Raw genomic sequence first — 21,677 nt, forward strand, 5'->3', positions numbered from 1 at the left:
TCCTAGTGAAACACGAGCAGCAGATTCAAGGACGAAGGGGCAATCGCGCTCCACGCCCCTCAGCCCCTCTTGAGGGCTGCTGTGCAAATTGAGTGAGCCCTCTGCCAAGAGCGTATCTTTGCCTTCAAAGCAAAGCTGCTTCCTAACATTCAAGGAATCACTTGGGAATGAGGTTGCTGAGCACATCTGATGCACCTTCTGGACGAAATAGCACCAAAGCCCAGAGAGGGCTGCCTGACACGCTGTGAAAGGCTCAGCAAACCCCTGCTCTTCATGCTCTGAGAGACAAGAAGAAACCCCCAGTCACTGTGTTTCTTCTGGAGGCTGGCTGCTGGTCACAACATGGGGAAGACTTGGGGGCCCTGTGGTACCATGTCATACAGTTCACATCCTGCTAAAGACACAATCCTACACACCAGGAGGGGCCTCTACTTCAGTGGCTCTCAACCCTGGCTGCACGTTAAACTCACCTGGGAAATTGGAAGAAAGAAGAAAAAAAAAAAGCTATGGGGTCACTATGACTCAGAACCAACTTGATGGCAACAGATTTGATACCTACCTATCTCTCTCTGTCTCCATGTTCACATTCGGTTGGTCCAGGGTGGCTCAGGCACGGGTCCTTTCTGAAAGCTCCACAGGTGATTTGACAGTGTTGCCAGAGCTGAGAATAGCTCTGTCCAGCTTTTCCAGGTGAAGAAACTGGAGCTGGAGAGCTTATCCCAAAGCCATGTGGATAACTGAAGGCAAGGCACGATCTCGCTGGCACTTTCTGGAGAAGGCGTCAACATTCCCACTTGAGTTGGTTTAATCCCTACACCTAGATATATGCTGTGACCCCCCTCCCGTATGCCCCCAGCCACTGGCCAACCAACAGTACATGTGTCCCTCTCTCTAGAAACCTGCTTGTTGGAGAAAGATGACCAATTACGCAGAAACATTGGTTCTGCAGAGTCCTGAGCACCATGGATGGTTTCCTCATTTTGTGGAATTTGAGCCCCCGGGGACTGACACCTCAGACCCCCCACCCCACTCCCCAGCTTTCCAAGGGTCCCCGGTTCCTTCTGGACCGTGTCGAGTGTCAGCCACCAGGACCTTCTCCCCCGGGGCTTTCTAGATCTCAGCACAGCAGGACTCCTCAGTCTCACCTGTGTAGGTACTTGCTGCTAAGGCACTGTTTGAAGTTGTGTTCTAGAAGCTTCCCTTCAAGCCAATGAATGCTTATGGAGCTTCTTGATTGTGCCAGGCTTTGTTTAGTGCGTGGAAATAAAAAACAGTCACCAAGAAGAGTGAGTCTTCAAGTAAAATGAGGACTAGGGTTATTTGCTCTGAATTTTGGGGACTGAAAAGTTAATTTGTTGTTGGTTTTGAATGCTGAGTGAAGTTTTATTCCAGGCAGAACAAAACTAAGGATTTGTTTGAAAAAAACATCCAGAGATGGAAGATGGTCAAATCCTTAGCCCAGACCCTCCTAGGCAAAAGGCTACACAGCGTGCCAGGTGTACGTCTGGAGCCAGGCACCTGGACCACGTCACTCTAATGGCACCTTTATCGCACCACCAAACCAGTGACTGTCTGTTCCCAGGACTCCAAGTTCATCAGCCAGTCATAACTAGGACTCTTGTTGCAAGAACATTTTTTGACGTTGGAGTTACAATAACCCGACTCATTCTTCTTTCATCAAAGAAGTAAAAAAAGATTCCAAGAATAAGAATTCTACAGGCCTCTATAAATTACCAAGCTGTGACTCAAAAGCTTCGAGACAAATTCTCTACAAGCAGAAGTTAAAAATATATTTCATGAAAAAAACTTACATGTGTTCTTACGTGTAAACAGTATAACTATGAGGAAGATGTCTTATTTTGAGGAAGTTTATTGTTATATATTTTTTTTTTGCAATAGTAGATGAGGTACAGCCGCCTCCTGCTTCTCCAACATCTCAATAAAAAAAGACAATAATTGAGAATAACAGTGAAATTAAAAACAATAATACAAACGCCTAAGGCTTTGGAGACCAAAATGACTATAGTCTAGGTGTAGGAAAGTTGCAAGTAATTTAGGTTAGCCTTGCAAATAGCTATCTTCTGCACCAGTAACAACAAACCTCAGAGTGTCAAACCAGCGGGCTCTGTGAAGATTCTCACTCCTCCTGGCTGTCACAGAGAGGAGGAAGCCCAGGTTCAGCAGAGCTAAGAGACTTGGCGAGGGTGTCCAGGGTCAGGGGCAGCTGGTCTGAGGTCCCCAGCCTGTGGGCCAGCCCCTCTGCCTTCTATTCCCTATCTTGGATGACCAGTTAAACCCAAGTCCCAATGCCTCAACTTTTTTCTGGTTTTGCAAGAGAGCTGCAACTACATCTGACTGCCTAAAGGGACAGGAGCATGTACTGATGAGACTGGTCTACGCTCCTGGTCCCGACAGCACTGACCTCCGGGATACCAGGAGGGCAGCTCCAGGCTGAGGAGGAGCCTGCATCTCCTGGAGTCTTTGAATCCTGACAGACTTAATATGAAAACTAATCTGGGTGACAGCATACACCCCATTGGGATCTGAGAACCATCCTGAGGGACCGCATCGCGACCCCATTGTGTCTTCCCTGAAAACACGGTCACCAGCACTAATCCTGGGTCACATCCTGCTCACTGACCAAGAGCCACGGGAAGTAGTACAAAGACAGCAAACTTTTTTTCCTGCAAAGAGACAGAGCCAAAACCCCAGCGAACACTGACACATGCCCTTGAGAACCCAGAGGGAGAAAGAATTCACGTTGTCTCCTAATCAGAAGTGCTGTGATAACCAGGGTGATGCGGAAGTGGGAATTTTCTCCTCCCTCTTCTGGGTCAGCATCTGCCACAAGGTTAATGTGGATTTTGCACGCTAAAAATGAGGCGACAGAGGCGAGAGGGACACGAGGACCCAGGCGTGGTCCTGGCACACAACCCCAGGAGGTGGTGGTAAGCCGCAGCAATATAAGGCGCTGGTTACAGAGGAAACCCTTTTTCCTTCTTTTTTTAAATGCCTGGAAATTTTTTTTTAAATGCTAGGTTGGAAAAGTCCCCAAGCACACTGGAGAGACTTTTTAGTAGAGTGACAATGTATTTTGGACACAGTGAGAGACAACTGGCCAGGTGAACCTGGACAAGCGAGCCGAGCTTCAGTTTGTCAGTTCTCTTCCCCTCCAGCCCTCTGCAGCTGCGCCCCAAGGAGAGCTACATGTGACAATGGTTACTTGTTATGTGTGTGCAGTAACAGAAGCCAGAGCCCTTGAGAAGAGTTGGGTTTGCAGGATAGTTGAGAATAGGAGCCGGCTGTCCAAAGGCGCGTTGGTGAGGCTGCGGTTTGGAGAAACTCGGATTTCTCCAGAGTCTGGGCTTCCTGAAAGGTCAGCTGCTAGGAACTCCCCAAGCAGCTGCTACACTGACAAAGGTCCGCGAGTAAGCCTGCCAGCTTTCAGAAGCCTCAGAGAGGAATGTGAAGATCTCTGCTATTTCCAAAAGAAGGAAATGCTAAATGCTGCCAACTGGAGGTGCAGAAGGTGACTTGCATGCAAGACAGAAAAGCCATCTGCAAGGCTACTTGGTTTGGTTTGTATGTCTTTGCCATGGAGGGAGGAGGAAGGAAGGTGTAGGTGGGAAAAGTAATGCATCCTTGTGTGCCGTCGGCATGCCATTTCCATGACATGTTGTGCTACTGGGCAATTCTACATGTAAGGCAAGAAAACCCGCACAAGGCTGAAGCAAGCCCTCGTTAGCAAAGCTCTCGACCTCACTGTCTAAGACTTGGGAGGCTACTTGGCTTAATCAAACACACCTAGATGAGCATCTCTTAGGAAATTGGCACCAAAGTTTTAAAAGGCAGCCCACTCATGTGAGGGGTGGCATGAGACCCTAAGGCTGGGCTGGGGGCCACCTCGTGTGCTCTGAGCTTAGGGGTGCCAGCACGCACACAACTGCCTACAAACTACTGCTAGACAGGGCCCTCAGGTTAGTTTGCCTGATGGAAGACTTGTGAGTTAGACAGAAAAGCCATCTGCAAGGCCACTGGGTGTACAGGTTTTTGTCATTAAAGAGTGAGCGTGCGTGTGCACACACATACACACAAGCTTTGATGTAGATGGTGTCAGGAAAGGAATAAAGAGTCTGTAAAAAGAAAGACAGCCGTGGCATTAGGTATTACAGATGAATACCAAAGTGATCGCGTGGGTGCTCAGTAGTTTTCCTGGTTCCCAGGACTCAGTAGCTGACTGACACCAGAGTGTCTCTGTCCTTCTGCCGAGTGCGTGTCGGCTGGCTGTCACATGGCATTCCGGAGCCTGGTGTGTGAAGGCCCGGGCCCTGGAAACCCACTTCCGGACCACGTGGATCACCCCCACCAGACTCCTGACCCGAGGCTGCGGGGCTGCTTAGGGGTGGCGTGAGCATGGGGGTCTCCTCACTGCAGCATGATGTCCTTTAGGTTCTCCTGCAGGATGGTGTCCTTCACGGCATGGAACACGAAGCGGATGTTCTCCGTGTCGATGGCGGTGGTGAAGTGGTGGAAGAGTGGCTTGCTGCGGTTGCGCCTCTTCCGGTCGAAGCACTGGACCAGGTAGCGCTGCACATCCTCCAGCCGGTGGGGGTCCCCCCTGAAGTCGGGGAAGTGCTTCTTGATGCTGACGGTCTTCACCTTCTCCACCAGGAGGTCTGTCTTGTTGAGGAAGAGGATGATGGAGACGTTGATGAACAGCTTGTTGTTGACGATCGTCTCAAATATGTTCATTGACTCCACCAGCCGGTTGGTGCGTCTGTCCTCCATAAGGACCTGGTCGTACTCGCTGGAGGACACCATGAACAGGATTGACGTGATCCCATCGAAACACTGGAACCACTTCTGGCGCTGGGACCGCTGGCCACCCACATCCACCATCTTAAAAGGGATTTTCTTAATAACGAAGTCATGCTCCACAATGCCCTTGGTGGCTTTCCTGGCCAACAGGATGTCTTGCTTACTAGGAAAGTAATTCTGTGAAAGACAGGAGAAGGGAAATGCAAGACAGAAAGAGAGACGGTGAGAAAGTAGGAACAAAAAGGCACGGTGGAGGAAAAGAGAGTTAGACTGACTTTTCAAAGACGCTGAACAACATACCAAAAGCAAATTTCATTTATAAAATTATAAATTTACCACAAAACAGGAAGTGAAGGAATCCAAGAGGTCATTAAAAAATTAACAGCGGCAAAAAAAAATCTGCCATTGAAAACCCTACGGAGCACAGTTCTAACTCTGACACACAGACGACTTGCCATGAGTTGGAGTTGACTCGATAAAACGCAATAATAAAAATAATAAAATTTAAATCCATTTATTAAAAAAAAAAAAAGAATGGAGAGGCTCATCGGTCTGAGGAAGAAAGACTGCAATCCTCACCGTTAGCCTCATCAGTTTAAAATCTCATTGGTCTTCTTTTCCAGAGAAAATCTACCATCTTTTTTGTCTCTGGATATAGGTCCTTTTTTATTTTTCTAACGTCCAGAGCATGCACATTCCAGAGCCTTCGGAGAACAGATTTAACTTAGGCTTTGCAATGCTACGTAAAGTTTGCAAGATGTCGAACATGTCATCCTTGGAAAACTCTTACAAACAAAGTCCACACACAGGCAACTGTAGTGACTCTCAAACCACTCTGACTTTGGACGATGACAAACTCTCCAGTGACCAGTGCACAACTCCGCTCACCCAGTTTGTCTGGCCCAAACTTCAAACATGAATCTCTGGATGCAGCTACCATCTCGTGTACGGGGATGGAGGAACACGTTAAATGACATTTACAGGGCTGTGAGTGAGGGCAAAATCCAGACTGAGAAACCGCAGAGGATAAATACTCCAGTTGCTTCAACAAATAAATTGAAAGAAATAAAAAAGATGGAAGGAGAACCCTATAGATTAAAATAAATTTAAGTGACATCAACCAATTGCAACATATAGGCCTTACTAGGAGCTTGATTCAAATTGCTAAGAAAACAAATAAGTGTTTATGAGACAACCGGGGAAATCTGAAAACTGACTGAGTATTGGTTGATATTAAGGAATTAATTTTTTAGGAGCAACAATGGTATTGTGGTTATGCTTTTTAAAGAGTCTTATCTTTTAGAGATCGACTCTAAAATATTATTGATGAAAGACAGGCTGTTGGATTTACTCCTGGGGTGGGGAAGGATATTGATGAAACAAGGTTGGTGGCGAGTAACAATTCTTGAAGTTGGGATTTCATTCTACTATTTTCTTTAATAAAAAGTTAAAGGAAAGCCTCCCTTGACTAAAGAACTCCTGCATCTCCTTTGTGGTGATCTGGGCAAAGGAACTCTTCTAAAACCACTACTTCATGTCTTAATTTAGTAGTGACTGAAGTTCTATACCACCACCTATCTGTCAGCATGTCCCATGGTGGTGGCTTGCATGTTGCTGTGATGCTGGAAGCTATGTCGCCAGTATTTCAAATACTAGCAGGGTCACCCATGGTGGAGAGGTTTCAGCAAAGCTTCCAGATTAAGACAGACTAGGAAGAAAAGCCTGGAGGTCTACTTCTGAAAATCTATCAATGAAAACCTTATGGATCACGACAGAACACCGTCAGACTTGCTTGCTTTGGACATGTCACCAGGAGATATCAATCACTGGAGGAGGACATTGTGTTTGGTGAAGTAGAAGACCAATGAGGGCGAGGGAGATCCTCCATGAGATGGGTTGGCACAACAGCCGCAACGATGGAGTCAAACATGCTGGTAATTGTGAGAATGACGCAGGACAGGGGCAAGATTTCATTCTGTTGTCTATAAGGTCGCCATGTGTCACAGTGGACTCAACAGCAGTTAATGGCAACGAAGTTTTATAAGAATATGAGAATGCCCTGTACCTGAGGGAATCTACCTTTAAGCACTCACTTTTCCCTCAAACCTGATACAAAATACTGAGCTAAGCAAGAGCTACAATAGTGCTCATGATGATCTGATGTTACCAATATGGCCCACGGTCTAGCTAAAGCCCTTATGACTTAAGATTGCTTTGGTCTCCAGACAAATGTTTTCTAATCCTGTACCACAAATTCTCACGGTGGGGTCTTTACTCACCAGCTGGCCGATCCGGTCAAGGTTATCCAGGAAGTACTTCACGGATTCACCCTGTCGGAGAGAAAAAACATTCATGACTCAGTCTTGGTTGAGGACCCTCAATTTGGCAAACGGAAGAACTTAATAGGGTAACAGGAGTGTTACTTTGCCTCCTTGTAAATACTAAGGCAAAGTAAAAAGACTAAGAGTGGACAAGTATTTTTTAAGTTAAAAACACATTAAAAAATTTTTTTTAAATACATTTTCCCTAGCTCCAACCCCAAGATTCAAATGCAGACGGTTTTTGAAGCTCCCCTACTTGATTCTGGCAACCTTGAACCCAGGCTATCCTTTCCTTTTCGGATGTGCAGACGTGTCTGCTCCAGGCCATGCCTCTGGAAGGGACAGAACTGGAACTAGAATTTAGATTTCAGTTCCTACGAACAGCTTTGCTTCTGGAGAAGATTGCCGAATCAACCCTACGCACTGTCTTTAAAGACAGAGAATGCTTCATGGGCACGTACCAAAATATTTCCACTTTCTTCCAGGGCTTCAAACCAGGTCTTCCCAGTTCAGTCATGGCTGAGGAAGTAAAACTACAACAGACCCTAATTTTTAAAATGTGGGTGAGTTGGAATGATAACTGGAACAGGAAAAATTATGGGGTGAAACCCTGCTAGAAACTTCATCTCCTTCTTAGAAAACAAGGGTGTGGGCACGTTGCATAGCAACCAAACCTCTTGACTGGTACAGTGGGAAACAGTATTGTCCCACTCAAAGATGGCGACTGACCATGCTCTCCACCATCTTGCCAATAATCGATCTCCCTCATCAGGCTCCTGAAAGGGCTCACTACCCGTCTTCAGAGTCTTCCATTCCAGGGCTTCACCCTGTCATTTTTCCTGTTCTGGTTCACCCAAATTTGAATTTGGGTCTGTTACAATTTCACTTCGTCAGTCATAGCTGAACCAGTTTGAACCTAATATCCCATTATGGCTTCACAGGCTGTTATCCCTGATTTACAGTGCATAACAAAGGAGGGTCTTTCATTTGGACTTCTGAGGTGGGGTGACACTAAGCTCCTTCTCATCACCCAGACATCATCTGGCGAAATGTCATTACAAGCTGGGACATGCTCCACAGCTGGAGAAGCCCCTTTCAAATCAAGCCTGAGCCTGACTTCAGGAAGTGCTGAGCTACCCATTGCAATGGCACCCCTGGGGTAGAAGAGTTGAGGGCACTCAAGTAGTGACTCATATAGGCCCAGAAAGAGGAAGTAGCAAAGTGAATTTGTTGTTGCTGTCAGGTGCCATCGAGTCGGCTCCGACTCACAGTGCTCCTATGTACAAGAGAATCAAACACTGCCCGCTCCTGCGCCATTCTCACAACTGTTAGGTGTGCCAAAGATTCCCTTAAAAAGGAGTATGGTGAAAATTAATTATAACATGTAGACGAAGGACGCAGCCTTCTGAAAAGTCTCACTTTGGACATAGTCTGAAAGGCACACACGGACAATGGTGGCCCTAGGTGTCCCGTGACGCCTCACACAAGGGCTGGGGGAAGAATCCCCAAGGGCAAGTTCATGTCAGCTTCCACATCCTCACCCAAGTGTCAAGAGTGGCCAGGCCTCTCTGACATACACACCCAGAACAAGCTGACATTCTAGACTTTTTTTAAGTTTCAAATGCCCTTTAATCCTTAATAATGGTATTACTTTAGTGGGTCCATAGTGCTTTTTTTTGGGATCAATTATAAGTTGGTTTCGAAACAATTCAGTATTACACTACCGGCTGGGTTGATTACTGATCTCTCCATTCCTTTGTGGGTGATCGCCAAGAGGGGACAGGTTCCATTCTGGTATAATCTGTGTTGCTGTCTGGGATACAGTGCCTTCCATGTAAGCCAAACCTAATTGCTGTTCTAATGTAACAGAGCAGTGCTGTCCAATATAACTTCCTAAGACCGTGAAAATGTTCTGTATCTCTCCTGTCCAATACAGTAGCCACGAGCTGCATGTGACTGCTGAGCACTTGGAATGTGGCTGGAATGATCAAGGAACTGAATTTTTAATTTTACTTAATTAGTTGGAATTTATAGTCTACATTTCTACACTACCTCCTCAGAACACTGCTTCCCTCGGCCACAACTACCGAAATAACTGCTGACATCCTAGAGTTTGAAGGGGAAAACGTCACTGGAAAGGCACTAGATGAGAGCTTGAGCATGTGACTTCATTAAAAAAAGCCTGAAGACTGACCCTAGCAGCCAGCCCCTCATGCATTTACCGCCCACTCCTCTGTCCCAAACAGGCCCAGAGGAAGAAACCAAAGAGCAAATCTCCCTTCCTGAAGCATCGACCTTCCCATCTTAACATAAAGGCCTTTTTGATGATTCAAAAGAGAGTATTTGTTTAAGGGACTGACAGCCCAGGTTAGGATGAGTGATGACCACTTTCTTCCTAATTTAAGGGTGAAGCTTGAGCACAATTGTATTTCCCGGCATTCTGTCTGGAGTCTAGACGTGGTGGGAGGCTGAGCTCGGGCAGGAGGGAGCCCGAGCTCAGCCCCCAACCTGGTCCAGTGACATGTCTCCCTAGCTCTGCCACCTCTCCATCGCCTTCCTGACACAATACCCTGTGTGGGGAGAGCAGCAGTCTGGGGCACTGTGAGGCGAGGCACCCCGTTGCAGCTAGATGCGCTGAGGGTTCCTGCTTTGTCTGCACATCCTGTCTCCTCCCACGATGGAACAGGAAACAGCTGGGTGAGTGGACGTGGGCTCGCCTGATTGATGCCATTGACCTCCTTCCCCTGGACGTCTTTCTCCCCTCCTCCTCCTCACTCCCACTGCCTTCACTCCGGGCCATAAGGGGCGTAATGACAGTGCATAAAGACTTGAGACATGGACCCTCACTCACCTTCTGGCCACATATAGAGGCACATGGCCTCGGACTTCAGAGGGCACTCCTATATGTCCCCATCAAGGCGGTGGCACCAGGCAAAAACAACAAGGAACACATGCCCTGTCTAGGGGTCTTGGCTCAGTTGGGCATAAGAAGGCAGGGCAGACTGAAAGGAGTACAAATGCCCTGGCCAATGTCCTCATCACCCTGAGGGTGACCACTCTCCTGAGGAGATCCTGAGACACAGTGCACGTACTTTACCCAGACATTCCAGAGTGAGATGAAGAAGGCTGCAGATGACACGGGAAGGAGGCGCTAAACATACAGTGTTAAAAAAGTAAGGAAATGTCTACCTTGCACATTGTGCTCTTTTAAGATCTGTATGGGATCAAACTGACAACAGCAACTCGAAGGGTCAGATAGGAACCTTAGGAGGCAGCGAGTTTATGCTAATGGGGGGGGCAGCTCAGAAAAGGATGGTGAGAATAGTTAGACAACTCAAAGAGTGTAATCAATGTCACTGAGCTGTACATGTAGGAGCTGGTGAATTGTTGTATGTTCTGCTATGTATATTCTCAACACAACCAAAAATAAATTACATAAAAAAGTGAGGAAATGGTATTTTCCTAGTTTGAACTTAAATATCCCGACTGAGCTGAAATCAGGGTCTTTCCAACTGTACTTTTTTTTTTTTTTTAAATTCCAACTGTACTTTAAAGCATGTTGTTGTTGTTGGGTGCTGTCGAGTTAATTCTGACTCATGGCGACCCCACGTGACAGAGCAGAACTGTCTCATAGTGTCTTCTAGGCTGTGATCTTTACGGAAGCGGACTGTACATGTCTTTCTGCCACAGAGCGGCTGGGTAGGTTCAAACCACCAATCTTTTGAAAAAGTACTAAAATAAAAAGATCCTTATTGTTCCTTTCGCCTCCGGAACAGTTCGACTTCCCTCAGAAGATTGTTCCGTTACTTTGAATGCACATAATTTATTTGAGACTCTGCCATTCTGCAGGCCCGGTGGCCTCGAATGACCCCTCTAGGAAGGACCACATGCCAGGAAAGGAGTGAGCCAGCTTTAGGCTGGATGTGTCTCATCCACATAGACAACCTCACTGAAGCCTTGGTGGAGCTGTGGTGGAGCTGTAAGGCGCAGAGGGCCTCGGCCCTAAAGCTCTTTAACACGGGGAGAGAGGAAAAGAGGCAAGAAGGGAATACAAATCGACCTCATTCAAGCCAGAAGTCACTCACCACAATGAAAGAACTGTCTGCACTTGGCTATCCTACAGGGACAACTTGGAGCTGCGGCTGTGTCCACTGTGGTTAGTATCAGAGGTTGCATGATGCAGTGTGTGACTTGGCGGGCAGCTGACAGGGCCTTAGTTGGCAACAGGCCTCCCAATTCCCACCGTGCCAGTGCACTGAAAGGTCCAGGTTTGGAATTCCCACCTACTTTAAACACTATGAGAATCCGTTATTTCTTCCGAGAAGCAGCACGCGGCAGATGCTGAGATGTTCATGTAGGATTAACCACTCTGTGTCTTTATAAAGAGAACGTCACGCATGCCAAAACCACTCAGTGTCCTAAAGTAACATGGTCTAACAAGAGAGTCTGCATTAAAAATAGGCTTTTTACAGCCCTCCTTGTCTGGAGAATTTGAACCACTGAAGATTCATAAGGACAAGGACTCGGGGATCAAACACAACAAATGCATGAGGCCATGGCTCAGAGGCCACTGCGCACACACTTGACTGTGCCCGTCTTCTTGACTCCCTCTTGGCAAAGCACTTACTCTCGCCAGCACCAGACAGGCTGTGTCTGCGTCCTCCCTGCTGAGGTGGCCCAGGCACTTGTGGGTGGAGAAGGGAGGGTTCTCTGTGTCAAGAAGCAGTGGCAGGCTTATTTTGGGGCTCAAGCACTTGTGCTGTGCCCAGGCCGATGAATGTGACATAGGGACTCAGCAAACACACACCAGAGAGCGCCTTCTTTCTGGCACACCTAGGGCTCATCACTGGTGAATGAAAGGACTCTAAAATGTAAGCCAGTAGCTTACACATAAGGAGCCCTGGCAGTGCAATGGTTAAGTGCTTGACTGCGAACCAAAAGATTAGCGGTTTGAACCCACCAGTGGCTCTATGGGAGAAAGACGTGGCAATCTGTTCCCATGAAGATTACAACCTAAAAAATCCTATGGGGCAGTTCTACTCTGTCACATGGGGTTGCTGAGAGTTGGAATTGACTCAATGTCACCTAACAACAACAGCTGACACACAGCAAATGACAAAGCCAAATAAAAAATTTGCTGTGCTTTAAAAACAAACTGTTCCAAAGGTCCGGTTTACGTTTCCATTATTCAATAAACACCAAATTCAAGATTTAATTTCTGCTTAATAGGGATGTTAACCAAACAACATGTTTGAACAGAGAGCTTTTGAGAATACTTAAAAACCCACTGCTGTCAAGTCGATTCTGACTCATAACCACCCTATAGGACAGAACAGAACAGAACTGCTCCACAGGGTTTCCAAAGAGTGGCATGATAAAGCACTCTATAAATAAGCACTATAAAGATTCAAAAAACAAAAAACAAACCCAAACGGGTTGCTGTTGAGTTGATTCCAACCCATGGTGACACCATGTGTCACAGTGTAGAACTGGGCTCCGTACGGTTTTGTTGAGTTGATTCCAACCCATGGTGACACCATGTGTCACAGTGTAGAACTGGGCTCCGTACGGTTTTGTTGAGTTGATTCCAACCCATGGTGACACCATGTGTCACAGTGTAGAACTGGGCTCCGTATGGTTTGTTTTGGGCTGTAGTCTTTGTGAATGCAGACTGCTGGGCCTTTCTTTCGGGGTGCTACTGAGTAGGTTCAAACTGCCAACCTTTAGGACGGCAGTCCGGTGCAAACCATTTGCAACATCGAACAACAACAACAACCACAAACAAACCCATTGCCCAGCTGCCATGGAGTCGATTCCGACTCACAGCAACCCTATACGACAGAGTAGAACTGCCCATAGGGTTTCCAAGGAGTGGCTGGTGGATTCCAACTGCCGACCTTTTGGTTAGCAGCCGAGCTGTTAACCACTGCACCGCTAAAGATCTAATATAAAGATTCTCAAATTTTAATTTGGGTAACTATAAATTGTCTGTTGCTAATGTCTAACATAATCCCACAATGTCAGGTAAAAGGGTCACATGCAAAAACCCATGATGATATATGCACTTTGGCAAAACCTAAAGCCTGGGAACAACCCAACTGCCCATCATTAGAAGACTGGTCGAATCAGCCAAGTTACATTCATACAATACGTGAAAAAAGAATGAGGAAGACTGCTATGGTGCTGCTACAAAATGATTCCCAATATGTATTATTAAATGAAAAAGGCAAGGTACAAAACAAAATGTATACTATGCTTCCTTGAACATAAGAAATGGTGGGGCTATATTGTTCGAACGAATACAGACCTTAACAGAGTCACTGTACTCATTCTAACAATATATCTTCAGATTCTTTGGCATATTCCAGGTACACAGTCACATCATTTATGAATGTTGACAGTTTTGTTCCTTCCTCTTTTTCTTGCCTTACGGTACTGGCTTTGTTGTTGTTGCTGTGTGGTGTTAAGTCGATTCCAACTCACAGTGACCCCATGTGACAGAGTAGAACTGCCCCACAGGATTTCCTAGGCTGTAATTTTTATGGGAGCAGATTGCCAGGTCTTTCTCCTGCAGAACAGCTGGGTGGGTTCAAACTGCCAACCTCTTGGTTAGCAGCCAAGTGTTTAACCATTGCACCACCAGGGCTGCTTACAGCACTGGCTAGGACCTCTAAAACACTGTTGAACAGAACTGGTTAGAGAGAAGCTCCTCTGCCTCTGACCTCAACGGGAGAGCTCTCACTCAACATTTAGTCATGAAAAGTGATACTTGCAGCTCCACTTCCGATGTGGAAGACTGAACTCCTAATACAGAGGTCTTCCCGCAGATAACAACTATAAACTCTGGACAAAAATAAAAACCAAAAAACCGAAACAGCTGTACGAAGGTTCTGGAGAGTGAACAAAAGTCGGCAGATGTGAGGGGAGTCGACACTTGGAGGAAGCAAATGGCACGGAGAGTGCTGTTCCAATTTGGTGGGATGCGGCAACTAAAAATCCTGACAGGAAGCCCACCAGAGGAACCAGAGGAAGGAGATGGGGCAACTATGGCTGCCTGGGAGTGAGGGGGGCATCCCAGAGAGAAGAGAGCCAGAGGACGGAAACTTTGAACTCTGTGTATAAACTCTGCCCAAGACTCTGGCTGACCCTCAGCCTCACATGCACGGGAAAAACTGGAAGCAGTCTGATCTGAGATCTGGGCCACTGCCAACGCAGGCTCGACAGAGGCGGCAGTTTTGGTCTAGCCAAGTTAACTGTCTGCTAAAATGAAAACATCCACATTACTTGGATGAATATAATAGAATCTCGAATCCCTTAAACATAACATTCATAATGTCCAGAATATAACCCAAAATTACTCAATATATGGACAGCCAGAAAAATGGTGCTCATTCTCAAGGGAAAAAAAAAATACAAAAACCGTCAGTAGATACCACCTCTGAGATAACCCAGATGTTGGAATCATTAGACAAAGACTTTAAAGCAGTTACCATATTTTTATGCAAATAATGCAGGCCATCTGCGTTTGTTTGCCAGCCTTACCCTCCCCTCTGAGGCACCTAACAAGTGCTGCCACGCCAATTCTCTGGCGCACATTGCTGTGAAAAAAACGAGCACAGCGTGCTTACGAAAAAGCCTTGTTGGGGGGAAACGCGGGCGCGGCCAGCAAATAAACGCAGAAGGCACGCATTATTTGTGTAAAAATATGATTTGTTTTAATTATGTGCAATTAGGTTAAAAATATTTATAATAAAATCTTAGCAAATAAACAGAAAATATAAAAAGAACAAATAGAAATTTTAGAACTAAACCATAATATTGAAAATTAAAAATTTACTGGATGGACTTAATAACAGACTATAGATGATTGAGGGAAGAATGAATTAACTGTGAAATCAGATTAACAGAAATTATCTAAATCCTCTCAAAAGACAAAAAAAACTAAAAGAGTAGAATAGAGAATAGAGGCTCAGGGACCTGTGGAGGCAATTTCAAAAGACCTAACATACAAGCAATTAGAAGCCCACAGGAGAAAAGGAGGAGAATGGAGCAGGAAAATATTTTTAATAAATAGGTAAAAACTTACCAAATTTAGTGAAAGACACAAATTGACAGATTCAAGAAGCTCCACAAATTCCAAACAGGATAAATATGAAGAAAATCATACAAAGGATATTAAATAACATACTTCTAAATAATCCATGGTTCAAAGAAGAAATCACAAAGTAAATCAGGAAATATTTTGACCGCGAGATAATGAAAATATCAAAATTTGGGGAATGTGGCTGATGCCGTAACAGGGGAGAAGTCTGTAGCTCTCAATGCTTATATCAGGATGGAAGAATGATCCGGAACCAATGACAAAAGGTTCCACTTCAAAGAGCTGGGAAAAGATCAAAGTAAACCCAAAGCAAGTAGAAGAAAGGAAACAATAAAGGTAAGACCATATATCAATGAAACAGAAAATGAACAAACAACAGAAACAATTGTTGTTAGGTACCATCAAGCTGGTTCCGACTCAGAGTGACCCTATGTACAACAGAATGAAACACTGCCCTGCCGGTCCTGCGCCATCCTCACAATTGTCGTTACGCTTGAGCCCACTGTTGTAGCCAGTGTGTCAATCCATCTCATTGAGGGTCTTCTTCTTTCTTGCTGACCCTTTACTCTACCAAGCGATGTCCTTCTCCAGGAACTGGTCCCTTCTGATAGATGACAGAAATGATTAACAAGGCCAAAATTTGGTTCTTCAAAAAGATCAACAAAATTGATAACCTCCTAGCTAGAACAATCAAGAAAAAGAGAAAACAATTCACCAGTATTGGGAATGAAAGAGGGGCTGTCGACACAGATCCTACAGACATTAAAAGGGTATTAAGAGAATATTATGAACAACTTTATGTTAACAAATTGGACAATTTAGATGAAATGAAAAAACTGCTTTAAAAACTCAACTTACTGAAAGTGACAAAGTATGAAACAGAAAATCAGAATAGACCTATATTTGTTCTAAAAAATCTAATTGGCTATAAAAAAAGTCTTCCTAAAACTCCAAACCCAGATGGTTTCACTGGTGAATTCCAGCAGACACTCAAAGAAGAAAAACACTAATCATACGCAAACCTTTTCAGAAAACAGAGGAGGAAGGAATACTTCCCAACTCCTTTTATGAGGCCAGCATAACTCTAAAACCAAAACCTGACAAAGAGTACCAGAAAGAAAATTACAGACAATATCCCTCTTGAACACAGACACAATATCCTTAACAAAACCTTAGCAAGTCAAACTCTGCAATATATAAAAAGGATAATATGCCAATATAACTGAAAATGAAAACTAACAAAATAAGGTAGGAAAAACATGAGCACTTCAATAGATGCAAAGAAAGCATCTGACAAAATTCAACAGCCACACATGTTAAAAGTGCTTACTAGCCAGCAGAGAGAAAGGGACAGTCTCAGTCTGATAAAGGCATCTATGAGAAACCAACAGCTAAATTCCAACTTAATGTTGAAATACTGTATCCTGTCACCCTAAAATTGGATATGGGGCAAGGATGTCTACTCTTAGCACTTCTGGTCAGCACGGTTGAGTCTAGTCAGCGCAAAAAACAAAACAAACAAAACCCAAACCAACCAAACAAAAGACCCCACAAATAAAAGGCATAAGGACTAGAAAGCAAGAAGGAAAACTCTCTCTTTGCTGATCACATAGCTGCGGACACATGAAATCTTAAGGAATCTATAAAAAAGCTAGTAATAGAACTCATAAGTGAATCCCGCAAATTCATAGGCCGCAAGGCCAGTGTACAAAAATCAACTGTATTGTTTTTTTTTCTTTGTTTTTGTTAGGCTTTGAGTTAGGATTAGCATTAGTGTTAGGTTTAGGGCTAGTTTAGAGTTTAGGTTTGGGGTGACTGTTAGGGTCAGGAGCCCTGGTGGCACAGTAGTTAAGGGCTCAGCTGCTAATCAAGAGGTGGGTGGTTCAAACCCACCAGCTGCTCCTCATGAGAAAGACGTGGCAGTTTCTGTAAAGATTTGCAGCCTCGGAAACCCTATGGGGAGTTCTACCCTGTCCTATAGGGTCACTATGAGTCGGAATCTACAGTGAGTTTGGGTTTTGTTTTTTTAATTAGGGTTGGTATTAGTGGCTAGGGTTATTGTTAGGGTTAGAGATAACTTTAGGGTTAGGATTAGGGTTATTGTTAGTAATAAACCCAAACCAAACCCACTGCCGTCGAGTTGATTCCGATTCACAGCGACCCCACAGGACAGAGTAGAGCTGCCCCACCGAGTTTCCAAGGAGCGCCTGGCGGACTGAACTGCCGACCCGAGCTCTCGGTTAGCAGCTGTAGCACTTAGCCACTACGCCACCAGGGTTTCCATTGTTAGTAACAGGTCTAGGTTTAAAGTTAGGATTACATTTAGTTTCGAGTTAGGTTTAGGATTAGGGTTAGGTTTAGGTTTCATGTTTTGGTTAGGTTAGGTTTAGGTGTAGGTTTAAGGTTAGGGTGAAGATTAGGTTTAGTGTTAGGGTTATTTTTAGGTTTAGTTTATTTTTTACTTATTGTGCTTTAGATCAAAGTTTACAGCTCAAGTTAATTTCTCATACAAAAATTTATACACATATTGTTATGTGACCCTAGTTGCAACCCCTATAATATGACAAGCCCCTTTTCACCCTGGGTTTCCTGTGTCTGTTCAACCAGCTCCTATCCCTTTCTGCCTCTCATCCTGCCTCCAGACAGGAGCTGCCCATTCAGTCCCATATATGTACTTGAACTAAGCACACTCTCCATGAGTATTATTTTTTGTTTTATAGTCCAGCCTAATCTTTGTCCGAAGAGCTGGCTTTGGGAATGGTTTTATTTCTGGATTAACGGAGAGTCCAGGAGCCATGTCCTCTGGGCTTCCTCTAGTCTCAGTCAGACCATTAAGTCTGGTCTTTCTGCATCAGTTGATAAGATCATGTGGTTCTTATCTTTTGTTTTATTTATGTGATGGATTACATTGATTTTTTTCTAACGTTGAACCATCCCTGTTATGAAACCTACTTGGTCATGGTGAACTATTTTTTTGATATGTTGTTGAATTCTATTGGTTACAATTTTGTTGAGGATTTTTGCGTCTATGTTCATGAGGGATACTGGTCTGTAATTTTCTTTTTTTGTGGTGTCTTCACCTGGTTTTGGTATCAGGGTTATGCTGGTCTGTAATTTTCTTTTTTTGTGGTGTCTTCACCTGGTTTTGGTATCAGGGTTATGCTGGTTTCAAAGAATAAGTTCAGGAGTATTCCACTCTTTTCTATGCTCTGAAACACCTTTAGTAGTACTGGTGTTAACTCTGCTCTGAAAGTCTGGTAGAATTCTCCAGTGAAGCTGTCAGGGCCATGGGTTTTTTTTTGGGGGGGGGGGCGTTAATTACCTCTTTAATCCCTTCTTTTGTTATAGGTTTATTTAGTTTTTCTACCTTGGTTTGTGTTAGTTTGGGTAGGTAGTGTGTTTCTAAAAATTTGTCCATTTCCTCTAAATTTTCAAACTTATTGAAAATTTTTCATAGTATTCTGTTACGATTCTTTTAATTTCAGTTGGGTCTGTTGTGACATCACTCATCTCATTTCTCACTTGGGTTATTTGCTTCCTCTCCTGTTTCTCTTTTGTCAGTTTGGCCAATGGTTTATCGATTTTGTTGATCTTTTCAAAGGACAAGTTTCTGGTCTTGTTAACTCTTTCAACTGTTTCTCTGTTCTCTATTTCACTTATTTCTGCTCAAATTTTTATTACTTCCTTTCTTCCGGTGCCTGTGGGCTTCTTTTGCTGTTCTCTATTTGTTCGAGTTATAGGGTCAGTATCTCGATTTTGACCCTTTCTTCCTTTTGGATGTGTGCATTTATTGCTATAAATTGATCTCTGAGCACTGCTTTTGCTGTGTCTCAATAGTTCTGTTAAGATATGTTCTCATTCTCATTTGATTCTGTGAATTTCTTTTTCCATCCTTGATTTCTTCTATAACACAGCAGTTTTTCAGCAAGATGTTGTTCAGTTTCTTTGTACTTGATTTTTTTTCCCTTGCTTTTTCTGTTATTGATTTCTACTTTTATGACTTTATGGTCAGAAAAGATGCTTTGTAATATTTCAATGTTTTGGATTCTGTTAAGGCTTGCTTTGTGGCCTAATATGTGGTTTATTCTGGAGAATGTTCCATGTGCGCTGGAAAAGAAAGTACACTTGGCTGCTGTTGCACGGAGTGTTCTTTGTGTGTCTATGAGATCGAGTTGGTTTACTGTGGCATTTAGATCTTCCGTGTCTTTACTGAGGTTCCTTCCGGATGTTCTGTCCTTCACCAAAAGTGGTGGGTTGAAGTCTACTATTATTGTAGAACTGTCTATTTCTCTTTTCAATGCTGTTAGAGTTTATGTATTTTGGAGCCCTGTCATTGGGTGCATAAATATTTATTATGGTTAAGTCCTCCTGGTGTACTGACCCTTTAACCATTATATAGTGTCCTTCCTTAGTCTTTGTGGCAGATTTTGCTTTAAAGTCTATTTTGTCAGAGATTAATATTGCCACTCCTGCTCTTTTATGATTGTTTGCTTGATATATTTTTTTTCCATTCTTGGAGTTTTAGTTTGTTTGTGTCTCAGAGTCCAAGGTATGACTCTTGTAGACAGCATATAGATGGATTGTGGTTTTTTTTTATCCATTCTGCCACTCTCTGCCTCTTTACTGGTTCATTCATCTATTTACATTCAGTGTAACTATTGATAGGTAAGAGTTTAGTGCGATCATTTTGATGTACTTTTTTTGTGTGTTGTTGACAGTGTCTTTGTTCCACTTAATTTTCTGTGCCGAGTTGTTTTTCTTTATGTATTTTATTTTTATTTTTTTCATTGTTGTTGATTCTGTATTAGCTGAGTCTTTATGTTTCTCTTCTTTTTTATTTAGATATATAGGACTGTTAGTTTCCTTTGTGGTTACCTTAAAATTTACCTCTATTTTTCTAAGTTTAAACCAATCTTTTATTTCTTGATATTGCCTTGACTTCCTCTCCATATGAAAGCTTGATGACTACATTATTTAGTTCCTCTTTTTTGTTTTAAAGTTGCCATCTTTTACATATTGATGTCTCTGTTCCCCTCTTTTCAGTGTTTTAGCTTTGGTTTATTTTTGTGACTTCCCTATCTGGGCTAATATGTGCTTGTTCTGTCATGTGGTCTAGTTTGGGGTTGTTATCTGATGTTACTGATTTTCTAACCAGAGAACTCCCTTTAGTATTTCTTGTAATTGTGGTTTGGTTTTTACAAACTCCCTTAACTTCTGTTTATCTGAAAATGCCCTAATTTCCCCATCATATTTGAGAGACAGTTTTGCTGGACACATAATTATTGGCTGGCAATATTTTTCCTTCAAGGCTTTATATATGTCATCCCATTGCCTTCTTGCCTGCATGGTTTCTGCTCAGTAGTCACAGCTTAGTCTTTTTAAAAATTTTTTTGTGCTTTAAGTAAAAGTTTACAAACCAAGTTCAGTCTCTTATACAGAAATTTATATACACCTTGCTATATACTCCTTTTTTTTTTTTTTTTTTAATATATATACTCCTGGTTGCTCTCCTTCTAATGAGACAGTACATTCATTCCCTCCACTCTCTATTTTCGTGTCCGTTTGGCCAGCTTCTGACTCCCTCTGCCCTTTCATCTCTTCTCCAGACAGGAGCTGCCCACATAGTCTCATGTGTCTACTTGATCCAAGAAGGTCATTCTTCACCAGTATCATTTTCTATCCCGTAGTCCAGTCCAATCCCTGTCTGATTTGTTGGTTTTGGGAATAGTTCCTGTCTTGGGCTAACAGAAGGTCTAGGGACTATGACCTCTGGGGTCCTTCTAGTCTCAGTCAGACTGGTCTTTTTATGACAATTTGAGGTCTGTATCCCACTGCTCTCCTGCTCCCCCTCAGGAGTTCTCTGTTGTGTTCCCTGTCAGAGCAGTCATCGGTTGTACCCTGGCACCATCTAGTTCTTCTGATCTCAGGCTGATGTAATCTCTGGTTTATGTGGCCCTTTCTGTCTCTTGGGCTCATGATTACCTTGTGTCTTTGGTGTTCTTCATTCTCCTTTGCTCCAGGTGGGTTGAGACCAACTGATGCATCTTAGATGGCAGCTTGCTAGCGTTTAAGACTCCAGATGCCACTCTCCAAAGAGAGATGCAGAATGTTTTCTTAATAGATTTTATTATGCCAGTTGACTTAGATGTCCCCTGAAACCATGGTCCCCAAACCCCCACTCCTGCTATGCTGGCCTTCGAAGTGTTCAGTTTATTCAGGAAACTTCTTCACTTTTGGTTTAGTCCAGTTATGCTGACCTCTCCTGTACTGTGTGTTGTCTTTCCCTTCACCTAAAATAGTTCTTGTCTACTATTTAGTTAGTGAAAACCCCTCTCCCTTCCTCCCTCCCCGCTCTCGTAACCATCAAAGAATATTTTCTTCTCTGTTTAGACTATTTCTTGAGTTCTTATAATAGTGGTCTCATACAATATTTGTCC

At 43.8% G+C, this 21,677-nt stretch overlaps 1 protein-coding gene across 1 annotated transcript in view; it reads right to left on the reverse strand.

Annotated features, from left to right (window-relative positions):
- Positions 1-1,854: 1,854 nt before the first annotated feature.
- GNA12 (G protein subunit alpha 12) overlaps positions 1,855-21,677 on the reverse strand; it is a 129,532-nt gene continuing 109,709 nt past the window's right edge. Inside the window, exons 3-4 of the mRNA XM_003416500.3 lie at positions 7,098-7,148; positions 1,855-4,995 (exon numbers count right to left, since the gene is read on the reverse strand). Coding sequence (XP_003416548.1) covers positions 4,426-4,995; positions 7,098-7,148 — 621 coding nt within the window. The 3' untranslated portion in view covers positions 1,855-4,425. The remainder of the gene's footprint in view (positions 4,996-7,097; positions 7,149-21,677) is intronic.

This window comes from Loxodonta africana, chromosome 12, assembly GCF_030014295.1.
Source record: "Loxodonta africana isolate mLoxAfr1 chromosome 12, mLoxAfr1.hap2, whole genome shotgun sequence".
NCBI classification, from domain to species: domain Eukaryota; kingdom Metazoa; phylum Chordata; class Mammalia; order Proboscidea; family Elephantidae; genus Loxodonta; species Loxodonta africana.